A 13,229-nucleotide genomic window follows, 5' to 3' on the forward strand; every position below is an offset into this window, starting at 1 on the left:
TGACCAGCCTTACAGAAAGCTCCTTCCTCGTCCCCACAACTTTTTATTCTCTTATTCTCGAATTTTCTCAATAATGTATACCCCTGCCTAACACTAGTTGTCCCCTTTCCACCAGATTACAGGTTACATCAGGGCAGGGACTCTGACTTGCTCATTACTATAGTGTCCCAGGGAATACTCAGCCTGTAGAGGTTTCCACTTCTGTTGAGTGAATTACATAAGTGATATAAAGGGAGTTAACAGAGAGATGTAAGTGATGTGTATCTACGTTAGACAATCAAGGGAAGGCCTCTGGGTGGGGGTGGGTTCTGCTGAAATGAGAGGGACAAGGAGGAACCAGTTGTGAAGATAACAAGGAAGAGCATTTAGGGACGGAAGAGTCAAAGCTCCTAAATCGGGAAGAGGCTTTCATATTTTAGGGGCAGAAAGACATGGTCCTATATGACTGGCCTCCTTCACTTAACAGTATTTTCAGCTTCATCTATAATACTCCAGGGTACAGATACACAGGGAGGCAGTAAACCTTGGATGTCTGGATGTGAGGTAATAGGTAAATGTAATTATACTGAGGAAGGAGTACATCTGGGTAAGTTGGAAAACAGCAAAGAGGCCAACATGACTGGAAAAGAGAGAGGGATAAACTAGTAGGAAAAGTTCACACGGTTCATAGGGATCATAGTTTATAGGCTCTACCTGTTAGCTTCTGCTGTGTAACAACCACGGAATCTCAGAATAAACCTTTACTTAGCTCACGCCTCACGCCTGTGAGTCAAATCCAGACTATGCTTACCTAGACTGTTCTGCTAATCTCGGCGGGACTTGCCCACATCTATGAGAAGTTCGGTTTGGGGTTGGCTGGTCTAAACTAGGCTCGGGTGAAGCAACTCTGCTCCATGTCTCTCTTCCTTGTCCTGAGACAAGCAGGCTAACTCTGACACGTCTTTCTCACGACAGTGGCAGAGCTATGTGAGAGCAACTTCACTTTTCAACCTTTTGTTTGCATAGTGTCTGCTAACGTTCTATGGGTGAGTCACAGGGTCAAGAAGACAGGAAGTAGAATAGTACACTCCATTCATGGAGGTGGGGATGGTGGTGAGGAAGTGAATATTTCGGAAAAACAATCTAATATAATACACAGAGCCTTGTTGACCATTAAAAAGTGTTGGATTTTACTATGACATGCAAAATTATTCACGGGTTTTGAGAAAAAATATGACATCCAACTGCTAGGTTGAGAGTGGCTTGAATGGAGAAGAAATAACGGAAACTGAAAGCTTATAACCCAGGTAAGAGAAGCTGGTGTTTGGGGTAGAGGTGTAGTGGTGGAGTCAATAGGAGGGCTCAGATACCGATTGTATTTTTCACATAGAGCTGTAAGATTTGCTGAGCGGAGGTAGAGATTTGACAAATGAACAGCAGGACGTGTGTAACCTTTCAAGTGCTTTAAACTCTAACAAAGAAGTCTTTCAACTTTTAAAAGTTATCCTGTAGAGGAGGCTGACTTATATGCTGGTTCATCTTACGAGGTAAGGCAAGTCACAGAGAAGAATAATGAACGTCAAAGCCTAGGGAATCAAGTGCTAATGTAATGGTTATGAAAGAAGAGCTCAGTTAATATTCTCTTTCTCTGCAATAACACATCTTGCAGGTACTTTTTATGTGTATATATAGCAACAGATGCTAAATTGGTGAGCCACCTTGAATATATGTTAAATGACACTAGTAAAGTAGTTCCTATTACTAAAATTGATTGGATCCCATTATGTTTTAATGCTTCCCTAATTTAAAACTCTAAAACAGGTCATATATCTTGTGGGATGCTCCTGGCATACAGATACCTGCTGAACATGGAACGGCCCCACGCTATCCATCAACTAGCCAGCTTATCATTTCTGATATTATAAAATTTCAAACAGCCCATGTCATCTCTGTAGCCTACAATGTTTATGATCATTTTAACCACCTTTGTACCATTTCACAGAATACACAACTTTGTGATTGTGTGGGCACAGTTCCCTAATGCCTACGCTCCTGGCAGGAGCTCCTTCAAGTTTGTTTAGTGCTCATCCAAACCAATGGCATTTGACTTGAGATGCACCTTGTTAACCTCTTCCTAACTGCATTTGGCCTGGGCCAGTATTAAATTATTTAGTGGCCCAAAAGCTTGCCAAGTGTTAGGAATAAGGTGACACCTATTGCCTTATCCAAGCAGAGATAAGGGTGCTTGGAATCAAAAGTGAGAAATCAATGACAGAAAATTGAAAGTTTACCAGGTGAAATATGCAGTTTACCACTTAAAAATGCTTCCTGACCCATCATCAGTAGCGTTCTCTATGCATCGTACACAGGAAACTGCTGTCTCTTCCATGGATTTTGCCCAGCCACCAAGATTTCCAGCAAAGTAAGGCAAGAAGCTAGTGGAAATCTGGTTAAAATAAGGTACCTGTTTCAGAAAGAGAATCCAATATTTCAATTCTTATTGACATGGAGCTTTTCCCAGCAGAGACCTGAATCTTGTTGGAATAGGGGAATCTGGGGACCTTCTGGAAAGGTTGACCTTAGGATTCCCCTGGTGTGGACACACGTTGCAGAATTCAAATTAATTAGGAAATGTAAGTGAGTGATTTCTCATATCTGTAGGAGCAAATTAACCTGCAGATGTGCCATCAAACTTACAGTGCAGGAACTTCGGTCAGTAGCTTGGACGAGAAACCCAGCACACGCGATTTCACTACTGACGTACTGCGGAGAGGGAGGGGCGGGCGGCAGGACGACGGACTTCACTGCCACCACGTAAGTGTTGCTGAAAGAAATGAAGTGTGGTTATTAGAAAGTAGATTCCTGTCGTTAGGAATTTACCTAGAGACATTGTCTATGGCTACCTTCAAGCCACAGTGATAGTAATAAGGGCCACATGTGTTTTCTGCCTAAGAATTGTATCTACTGTGCAGAATTCCACAAAGCTGGAGTCAATCTCCAAACTGTTTTTACTGTGCCCTAATGGGTTGCAATTTCACTCTTTTTTAAAATAAAAAAGTAATACCCATTGTTTTAAAGAACTCCAAACAATAGGGCAACTTACAGACTAGAATCTAGGAGTTTTCTTTCCGTTCACCCTGGTCACACTGCACCCCCATCCTAGAGATAATCACTTAACGTTGTCGTGTGCATCCCTCCAGACCTTTCTATAAATGCATGGGATTTACATAAATCATACAACCATTTAACATTATTGGTCTATAATTTCATTTTTCACCTAACAATAAATCTTCAGAGGTGCCTTTATTGTGACGTTATCCTTTTTAATTCTGGGACAGTAGTCCATAGCATGGTTCTACCATAATTTATAAGATGGAGCTTTGATTTATTTCTAATATCTTTTTTCATAGTAAATGATACTACATCAAACACCCGTGGACATCAGTATTTATACATGTGTGGGCTTACTTGTACAGGCCAGCTTTGACATCAGAAATGATGCTGGCCAGTTCCAGCTGGCAGCTTCCACTTCTTGTCTCTTTGAACACTTGGTCTTGGGACTCTCTCTCCTCCTTGGAACCCAGACACTGCTCGGCAAAGTCCATTGCTCACGGAGGAGAAGCCTGGGCAAATACTGACTGACAGCCCCACAAGCAGCCACCATTTTGGATGTCTAGCATGATCCAGCCTTCCTAAAGCAATTCCTGGTATTTTATTTGGCTTTTACTACATTTTTTACTGAGAGTAGATTGTTTCAAATGTTTGTTAAATATCAGTTTTACATCTGAATGGAGCAGAAGGAAAGGGCAATGCTTTAGGAATCTTGCATGGTGCTTTGCACAGAGCTGGCACTTAATGTAGAATTGTTTTGAGGTCTTTTTAGGGATAACTATAAGGTACACTTAGAAAAAGTTCAGATGAATATCATTCAAGACCAGAAATGCTTGCACTGATTTCCTTATTTTCATTTCAACTTTTTCTTTCTACTCTGTACTATAAAACATTGCCATATCACTTGAATTTCATTTACTCACCTTTCAGAGGCCTTCCTTGTGATACAAGTACAACCAAGTCTTTAGGTTCGTCACCATTCACTATAGAACAAGTGATGTAATATGTCTGATCGTTTTCACTCACGCAGTCTATGACTTTACAGGACCTATGTGAACAGAATAGTGAAACAAAGGCTGTGCTTTTCTATGTAACAGAATAAGGCATTCACTTCTTTTTTTGTTTGTATTACTTTTTGTTGCTGTCTACGTTCACCTTTCTGTCCACAAAACCATCCCTCCAAATCCAGCATCCTTTCCCAAAGTCTGTCTTTAGAAAGCCATTTGGTCAGAAGAAATAATTCTGTACGTGACCGTGAAAATGGCGGCCTCTGACTGAGCTCACTGGCTTTGACATTTTGGAGAAAAGCATTTCGCTGTTTCCCACAAAATTAATTCTCTGTAAGACTGAGTAATAATGTGTAAATACTAATGAATTATATGGACAGTCCAAGAAGAACTCTTATGTAAAGGAATATGGTGTATTAGAAAGAGCACTAAGTTTGTAGTCAAACAACTTGCCTTTCAATCCCAGATTGCCATTCAGGAACTATGCTATGTTAGGCAAGTAACTTTCTCCTTTTTTCATCATAAAATGTAGATAATAATATCTATGGGGTTATTGTGAGGATTAAATGAAAACACCTGGCATAGTACCTGAATTGTAGTAGGTACATAAGAAAAGAAAGTTGAAATAGAATTTATTCATTCATTCCTCCGTTCATTCAAGTTCAATTTGGCTAGAATGTTAAGTGAAATGAAAAATAGTGGGAAAAACATTTGGAAAAAATTAACACCACAGTTTAGGCATTGTTCTTACTAAAAGCTTTGTACTTACAGAGTATCTACAAATTACTGATGCAAGAAAATCATGAAGTACTTCCTCTTGGTCTGGAGTGTTTTATTATGATAGCATTAACCATGTTGTATCATTTTGGCATCCATGCAAATGAAAGCCAGAGGTGTATCACTTTCATGGTATTAAATTGTGTATTACATGGTATTAATCATAATGAGGGTTAGTCACTTCTAAGTTGTACCTCTACCTCTTCAACATTAGGAAGTAAAAGTAATGCTTACTCTAACAGGAAGCCCACCTTGCCAATCCTTCCCTCTCAGTAAGGTGTCCTAGAAGCGCTCAGTGCACCCAAGAGCTGGAACTCCTTGGAGAAGGTGGCGCAGCCCAAGTGCAGTCAGTCCCTGTCAGTGCATCGGCCAGGCGCACAGCTCCGTATTCCAGGAAAGGGGGGAGAGTTGGGGAGGCTGAATCAGGGATGCAGGAGACAGAGGAAAGAGATGTGGGTTGGCAGGAGGGGCCTCTGATCAGACAGGGAGAGCTGGAAGGAGTGCCTTTCACCTCAGAACTCACACAGCCTCCTCCCAGCTTCTCACCAGGGAATGCTCTTTCACCGAAAAGAAAAGCAGCCACCAATTAAATATCAAGAGTGAGAAATGAGAAGTACAATTCAATAATCATTTCCTCAAGAGCAATGAGACTGTGTTCAGTTACAAGAGTGTGGAACTCAGAGCCTGATGGACCTGGGCTCCAATTTGGGTTCTGTCACTTTATTGCTGTGCAGTCTTGGTAAGCATTCTTGTTCAATGAAAATACTATCAAACTTGAAGAGTAATGGGCAGGATTACAACAGATGTTGGTAAAGCATGCACTCAATATATGGACAATAAATAAGTGATTATAATACTTTTTTTGTCATTCAATAGCACTTGATGCATTTATCTGTGTAGAGAAAGCTTTAAAAATACACTTTAGTTAATAAAACAAGAGGTTGGAAATTGGGCAATGTGGAGGTCATCTTTCCCATGACATTAGGGTCACTTAAAAATATTTTAAATTTATCCTTACACATAATGGGGGTCCCACAAAGGTCACTTGTTAAAGTCAGACAAGAGATGATAAGCCAAGTATGCTGGGTTTTCCACTTGCTTTTCAACCCAAATCTATAAAATATCATGTTCTTCCAGAGGATGTATTTTTATCTAAAAGATAAGAACAAACAAATAAATAAATTACAAAAATTAAAGTGATGTTTTCACTTAAAAAAGCCCACAGACACGCATACGGAGTCGCAGGCTGATGGCACTAGCTAAGGCATCTTGGTGCCCAGGTCACAGTGATGGCAATTTCACTTCAGATACTTGGGCATCTAGAGCTCTGGCCAGGATGGCACCAGAGGGCACTCCTGTGTCCTGTAAACAATATATGAGTCGAAAGTGGGTTATTTAATTATTGTGCAATAGTTTTTCTCATGAAAAATAAAAAGCAGCCTTTCTCTGTTTATCTCTTTGTGATGTTTCCCTGCCTCTATTCAGGAACAAAAGAAAATAATCCTCAGACCGCTGAGCCTCCTCTTCCCCCTAAGACCTTGGAGCCAAGGCTACAGCCTTGGCCACTTTGCCAAGATGTCAGCTGTGTCTTCAAGTGGGCAGAGGTGACCCCAGGAGGTAAGCTGAGCACCTCCAGACCAACTGGACCTCTCAGTGGGCCGCAGGAGCACCATGCATCTGCAGCACAAAGCTTTCTTTCCTTGTGATCCCTGGGCTTGTCCTACCAGCTGGCCAGTTCCTGGCTTTCTTTCTAATGCTCATTATTCACCAGATAAGAGGAGGCCTGTCTTGGGGAGCCATTTGGCATAAGCCGAAACATGAATGGATTGCTTGTCACTCTGAACTCTCTTTCTACTGTGCTTTTGCCAATAAGCAGAGGTATGTGTTTTGCTAAGAGCACATTTCTGTCCTGCCCATTTTAAACCTCCATCTCTTTCAGGGTGTTTTGAAGTTAGTGTTGAGATTTGCTATATTATAATTATTCCCATGGCAACAAGCTGTGAGAAGACAAACAAGCACAGGGTTAAGACTTTGCTGCGGGAACCAAGCAGATGGAAACACCAGGCTGTGGGAGAGAAAACCTTCATTTAAACATAAATACCTTCAAGAAGAGAATGAAGAAATGAGGAAGTGACGGATAGTGGCTTAGAAAGGAAAGAAGTGACTATTTGCTTATGCTATTTTACCTGTTCCACCAAACACAGTGCCGAGTCTGCCTTTCAACAGAGCCCTCAAAGGACATGGTGTCAGCTCTGGGACCCACCAAACAGAACAAGAACCGTGGCCGGGGCTCCGATTGGTGGCCGGGACTCACCCAGCATGGGCATGCCTAACTTTGCCCCTTGTGCTGCAGCAGTAGAAGGAGGTTCACTGGTGTAAATCCAGAGTGAAGTCACCTTATCAAAGCTTGGTGGCCATGTGGCCAGGGGCTCTGGGGGCTCTGAGGAGGTGAGGCAGGTGCCCGAATTCCACAACCTTAGCAGAGCTTGGCTTGGGCTGAGCACTTAATGGTTGAATTGTGTCCTCCCCAAATTCATATGTTAAAATCCTTACCCCAGGACCTCGGAATGTGACCTCATTTGGAAACAGGCCATTAGAGATAATTCCATATGACCTATGTCCTTATGAAAAGGGGAAATCTGCACACAGGCATGCAGACTGGGAGCACACTGCATGAAGAGGAAGAGAGACATCTGGTGACGCATGTACAAGCCAAGGAACACCAAAGATCGCCAGCAAGCTAGGGGAGAGGCCTGGGACAGATCCTCCCTCACTCCTTCAGAAGGAGTCAACCCTGCCAACACCTTGATCGTAGACTTCTAGCTTTCATCCCTGGGAGACAATACATTTCTGTTGGCTCAGCACCCAGTCTGTGGGAAACCTTATAGCAGTTCTGGGGAACTACCACAGCACCTTCCCCGGAAGCTGCTCCCCGGGCGCAGAGACGATGCTGCTGCTTCCCCTGCTGTTCCCAACCCTTAAATCTCGCCCTTGTGGACCTCTCCAGACTTACACAGTGAGTGCTGAGTGCAGTTTGCATGAGAGAATGACACTTTAACCCTTCCCCCAGAAGTGAAGGTAGCAGAAAGGCCCCTCACGGCTTCGCTGTCAGAGTCAACGGCCTTGAAGCAGACGAAGCAGACAAGGAGAGGCAGTGGCTAATGTTGGCTCCTGTGAAACCCTACCGTTTAAGAAAGGCCAACTTTTGCTCAGTGAGAAAACCCTCCAAGACCAGCTCTCCAAGGAAACAAGTTCCCTTTCATGCTCAGAAGACTACAGGTTACACACATTACATGTTACTACAGACTATACATTCCATGTGTAACCAACTCAAACATTTTACCATTTGGTACCTGAAGAATTTTATTTTATAAAATGAAGTTTAAAGTAAGTGGGCTCAAAATCTGCTGGAGCTTGCTAACATTTTGTTGATGATATTTTCTTTCATTCGAATAAGATTCTATTTAATGAGTTTGGATGTCTTATGTAAATAGCACCAGTGGAACTAACTCAAAATTTTAGCTTTTTACAGTATCTGTTGACAAATATGTTATGGAGACAACACTGTGAGGACTAAACTGGTTTTTACAGAGGCCTGGGAAGGGCGTGGCTGACTTTCCTTGGAGGTGCCTGGGGACTGCCCTGGGGACAACGGGTGGAGACCCAGTCACCGGTAGCTCTGGGGCCGGCCCCTCCCCGGTCTTGGTGAGGCTTTTGTCCTGTGTAAAGGTCTTCAAGTGGCCCTGCCTTTCTGACTTTCACTGTGATTTTTCTAGCACTTCCTTGGCTACGCCTAACAAAAAGCCGCTACTGTCTGGCCAGTCTCCTGCCCACGCTACTGTCCACCATGAAGATCCGGCGCAAGCTACTGTCTGCCTAGAAAGCTCCCTTTGCCCCTCCAGCAACTACTTCCACTCTCTCCTCGGAGAAAGGAAACGCCCCTTCTCCGAAGTTCTGAGGAACTGCCTTCCCTCTGCCTAAGAGCTGATCTTCACAGATTAAACACTGCTCTCTCTCACTTGTTTACAAAGTATCTTCAAATTATTCTCCAGCTGTTTCACGTATATGTGTGATGTTTACCGAATATAAACTCCTTTAAGATGAGCCTATATCTTTTGTTCCCTGTATTATGACTATGATTAATTCCACTGTTACACATTGAAAATAAAATAAAGTTTAAAAGAGTAGGTATTGCCCAATTTCATTACAAATGCCAGAAATCTTAGACTTTTGCCATTTGAGAAATTTCTATAGAAAATCAGTAAAGATTTTAAACACTGAAATAAGTATGATTCTTAACAGACAGTTGTATCGTAAGGCTTATTCAACCGAAAGATGACAGAAAAAGAGAGCTGTATTTTAAAATTAAAAGAATATAGAAGTTTTAAAAAGTCTAAGAGAAGGATATCTTAGAAAGAAAAATATCAGATTTTTAACATAAATATGATCTAAAAATGGAGGGCTTCTAATTAAGCAGAAATAGCATAAGAGTGTTCCTTTAATTATACAATATCCTCTAATAAATATCTCTACAAAAATTAAAAATTCATTATTGGTGGCTCTCCTTAGATTCTAACAAATATACCATATATTTGTTGGTATACTTGAGGTTTGTTTCTGACCCCTAACTCCCAAAGAACTGAAATTTTAATGTTTTATATCACTTCACAAAATGTCTTCTCTCCTTCCTTTCAGACTCGAGTGTTTTCTTTCCAATGCTGCTCACGAATACTCAGATGCCAGCAATGATGCAAGAAGCAGGTTTCATATGTGTAAAAGAAAACGAAGTCTTATAGCATCTTTTATGAGAAATAAAGAAAAAGAGACTACTTTGTTATGTTAAACCGGTGTTTCTGCATCACGGAGCCAAGCGTAGATGGAAAGCTCACTGGCCCCAAAGGGAGTAAGGAGGGCCCTGAAAGGACTCAGAAGTGAGAACGGAGACATACTAAAACCCGTATCCTGTGACGAGACACAGAGAGGAGGTTGAAATCCGAGCTGAGAGGAATCCGCGAAGTAGCACTTGAGTTTGCTCTGATGTCAGGATGCGCGGCCACATCATTCATGATCTGCACTGGAGCCTGGGGGCACTGTTAGCAATGATGATGGGACAGCCAGGACTGCCCCAGGAAAACCGAAACACAGTGGCGAGATTTTAGAGGCTACTGCTATGCTGATGAGGAAAACGGCGCACTTCAAAACGTGAGCACAAAGGGGGCATTAATGAGCATCTCCTGAGTACTACCAGTCTGCTATGACCAGGGGAGACAGGGAAGAGGGAAACGGGCCCCCCAGAGCTCACAGACTGGTCAGTGTGGGCATCCCCTTCAAAGTGTCTCCTGAGATACCTCTGAAGCTAGATAAAATTAAATTCCAAATGACACGTGTTTATTAAAATTTGGTGACACAAAAAACAAGGTGAAAGGTGTTAAAAGAGATACCAAGAGGGCAGTCTTCTTTCTTAAAATGTTTATAATCTAGTTAGGGGAAAAGAGCATGTGTGAAAAGTTCTGTACCTATTAAGACTTTCATCAATTCAATGAATCTGTGCAAGAAACGTCACGAGATAGTGCATAATTAATTGACAAATTAACTTTAAAGAATTGCTAAAGGAGTTCCCAGAAAAGGTCCTTCAGTCAGGAGTGACAGGAGTGGCCTTACGGAGAAGCACCTGTCCTGGATCTTGAAGACCAGGTAGGATCTGCCTGTTCCGAGGGGAGGGGAGGGTGGAATATGAGAACTAAGCTGGGAAGTGAGAGTGAGCAGGGCGTATCTGAAGGGCCCCAAACCGGCCAGCCTGGAGTAGCAGAGACAGGGCTGAAAAGAGGCGTGGCTTTCAGAAATACTTTTCCCAAAAGATTTTTTTACCTCCTTAAAAGCAGTGTGGTGCAAGCAGAATCTCTAGCACCAGGAAAAAAATTTAAACTTTTTAATTGAATTTCTTGGGGTGACATTGGTTAATAAAACTATATAGGTTTCAGATGCATCATTCTAGAATCCGTCATCTGACAGCTTTTGTTTGTGAAGAACCGTGCGTTGTCTGTGCACACACTTGGGTGCCTCCTACCTTTTCCAGGGCACTGGTGGCCTCCCAGCCACTTTTGGCCACCAGTTTTTTGAAATCCTCCACATTGCCATTACTCAAGGATTCCTAAAATGCAAATATTTAAAATGCTGTGAGTTCAATACACAGATATGTGATCAAGTATTTTCTGCTTAGAAAATGGGCACTGTTAGAGGCAAAGTGATAATGCTGGGCTTAGAACTATGCTACAGGTCAAAATTTCTGTCTGAAACTCTTAATTCAGAATTCAGACAAGGTAAAATGAGGCCTGTATGCTTAGCAAATTAGTATCATTTTAATTGGTATCCTGAGCAAAAGCAAGATTGCCCTTAGAAGTATGTTTTATAAGTAAACTTGGATTTCCATTTATATTTTATGGCCAAAAACATTAAAACAACCAATACTTTGTTGTTGGGCGATAAAAATGCAAGCTGGTAGGCATGTTATTCAGCAAAAATCGTGCTAAGACACCAGATCTCAGTATCCCATGAAATGCCTCTGAGGCAGAGGACCCCAGGCTGTAACTTGGGAACTGTATCCATAACTAAAGCAAAGGGTAACCAGTTACTGGTAGTTTGGTTTTGTTTCATTTTGAGTGACTGGTTGCTGTAAGTCACCTGTTTATCTAACCCATGTGGCAACCCGGATCAGTGAAACAAGGGAATGTTCGTTTGTGTCATGATGTGATTTTTGCATGGAGAACTCCAAATGATAAACTCCAACTGTCACCTGGTTGCTAATGTCCCAGTGTATGCAGAGTGGAACCTCTTCTTTGTGGGAAATAACATATTTTCTGGAAAGAAATTAAAATGTTAAATAACAGTTTTCTTCCCTGCATTTTGCACACAACAGTAACCATGACACTTTCTTGAACTGAAATCAGCAGTTTTGAAAGCTGCTTTTGCTGGGGGAACAATCAGGAAGAAGAATTTGTACCACCGTAGAAAACCTCAGACCTTCTCTTCTTACATTACCTGGGAATAGAGACCTAGAGAGCGACTTTTGTTACTTAATTTGTGGGGTAAGATCTGTACCATAAAATCTTACACCTGGGGCCCTCACCTGCCTCAGTGAATTCTCTTGCATGCTATAGCTCCATGATACCATCTGAAATCATCCTTTACTAAGAAACAAAGTAAAACCAATCAATTTCTAATATTTCAGTGCTGTAATCTTAAGTCTCTCTCCCTCCTAAGTCAGCTGAAAAAGCTAACAGGGACCTAGTGTCTCTGTGTGGATGCTCCTCAGGTGAGAGTCGATGGTAGTTGGGTGTATGTGGAGCAGCACAGAGAACAGGCTGTGAAGTGGGAGAAGAGAGTCAGAAATGGGCTGGGAAGAGATTACGCTCCCAACAGCAGCACGTGGCCCAGCCGAGGTAAGGTCTTCAGGGCCCCACGGAGACAGTGCAGGGGAAACGTCTGGACTCCATCCTGACTGCGAGAACTCCATCTTGGAGGCCTGACTATGCCTCCTTACTCTCAGTAAATTTCCGTAGTGTAAATGAACCTGATCACATCATTAAAGGGAAGAATGTACAATGATAACATCCTTTCTTACTATCATGTTCTGCAAAATAGTTGTCCTGTGAAGTATATGGTAATTGGAATATTTGTGAAGGCATTATTTCTCGGCCCTTTGAATGATCCACTGCTGAAGGAAAACATCTGTCAGTACCGAGGATCACGGGACAACTGACCTCGTCCTCATTCCCGAGCTCTCCCGCACCCTGAGGCCCTTGTGTAAGCCAACCACAGGAACCCTTCTAGGAGTTCGACTTCTCTTTTCTGGTCAACTCCCTTGTGCGCAAGCTCTTTTCAATAAACTCTACCTGCTTGATCTTGTATTGAGTTCGGTGCTCATTTCTATGACACTGAGTCTCAAGGACCTGGCACTTAAGGTCCGGTGACACCATCATGTCAACAAACGACTAGACTGATTTAGTCAAAAAGAATAAGTCTGTTCTGCTAATCACTTACCTTTGACACCGGTTTGATTCTGGGAAATGTGAATGGCTCTTCCTTATCACCCACAGCATTATAAATGAGAAAAGCACTGTTGATGTGATGGCCTTGGCCCTCAGACCACTCCTGGCAGTCAAGGGCCTCCACGCTCACTCCCACTCCGACACTGCAGAGGGCGACACAGGGCGGTGGGCAGAGAAGCGGAGCACACAGGGCTTTCTCTGCCCACCACCACCATCTCCTCCACCAAGCAAAGAAGAGGAGGGTCCTGGGTTTTTCCTTTGTTGTCTGCAAATCTATGCAACTGTCAACTGACCTGTTTTTCCAGGC

The 13,229-nt window shown here is 42.5% G+C and overlaps 1 protein-coding gene across 1 annotated transcript in view; it reads right to left on the bottom strand.

Annotated features, from left to right (window-relative positions):
* Window positions 1-2,061: 2,061 nt before the first annotated feature.
* ACOT12 (acyl-CoA thioesterase 12) overlaps window positions 2,062-13,229 on the bottom strand; it is a 38,457-nt gene continuing 27,289 nt past the window's right edge. The window contains 8 exon segments of the mRNA XM_037032228.1: window positions 2,062-2,443; window positions 2,677-2,805; window positions 4,012-4,138; window positions 5,893-6,026; window positions 10,942-11,025; window positions 11,668-11,731; window positions 12,001-12,056; window positions 12,915-13,065. Coding sequence (XP_036888123.1) covers window positions 2,288-2,443; window positions 2,677-2,805; window positions 4,012-4,138; window positions 5,893-6,026; window positions 10,942-11,025; window positions 11,668-11,731; window positions 12,001-12,056; window positions 12,915-13,065 — 901 coding nt within the window. The 3' untranslated portion in view covers window positions 2,062-2,287.

This window comes from Sturnira hondurensis, unplaced genomic scaffold (assembly GCF_014824575.4).
Source record: "Sturnira hondurensis isolate 20B ecotype Veracruz unplaced genomic scaffold, ASM1482457v3 Scaffold0021354, whole genome shotgun sequence".
In the NCBI taxonomy this organism is placed as follows: Eukaryota; Metazoa; Chordata; class Mammalia; order Chiroptera; family Phyllostomidae; genus Sturnira; species Sturnira hondurensis.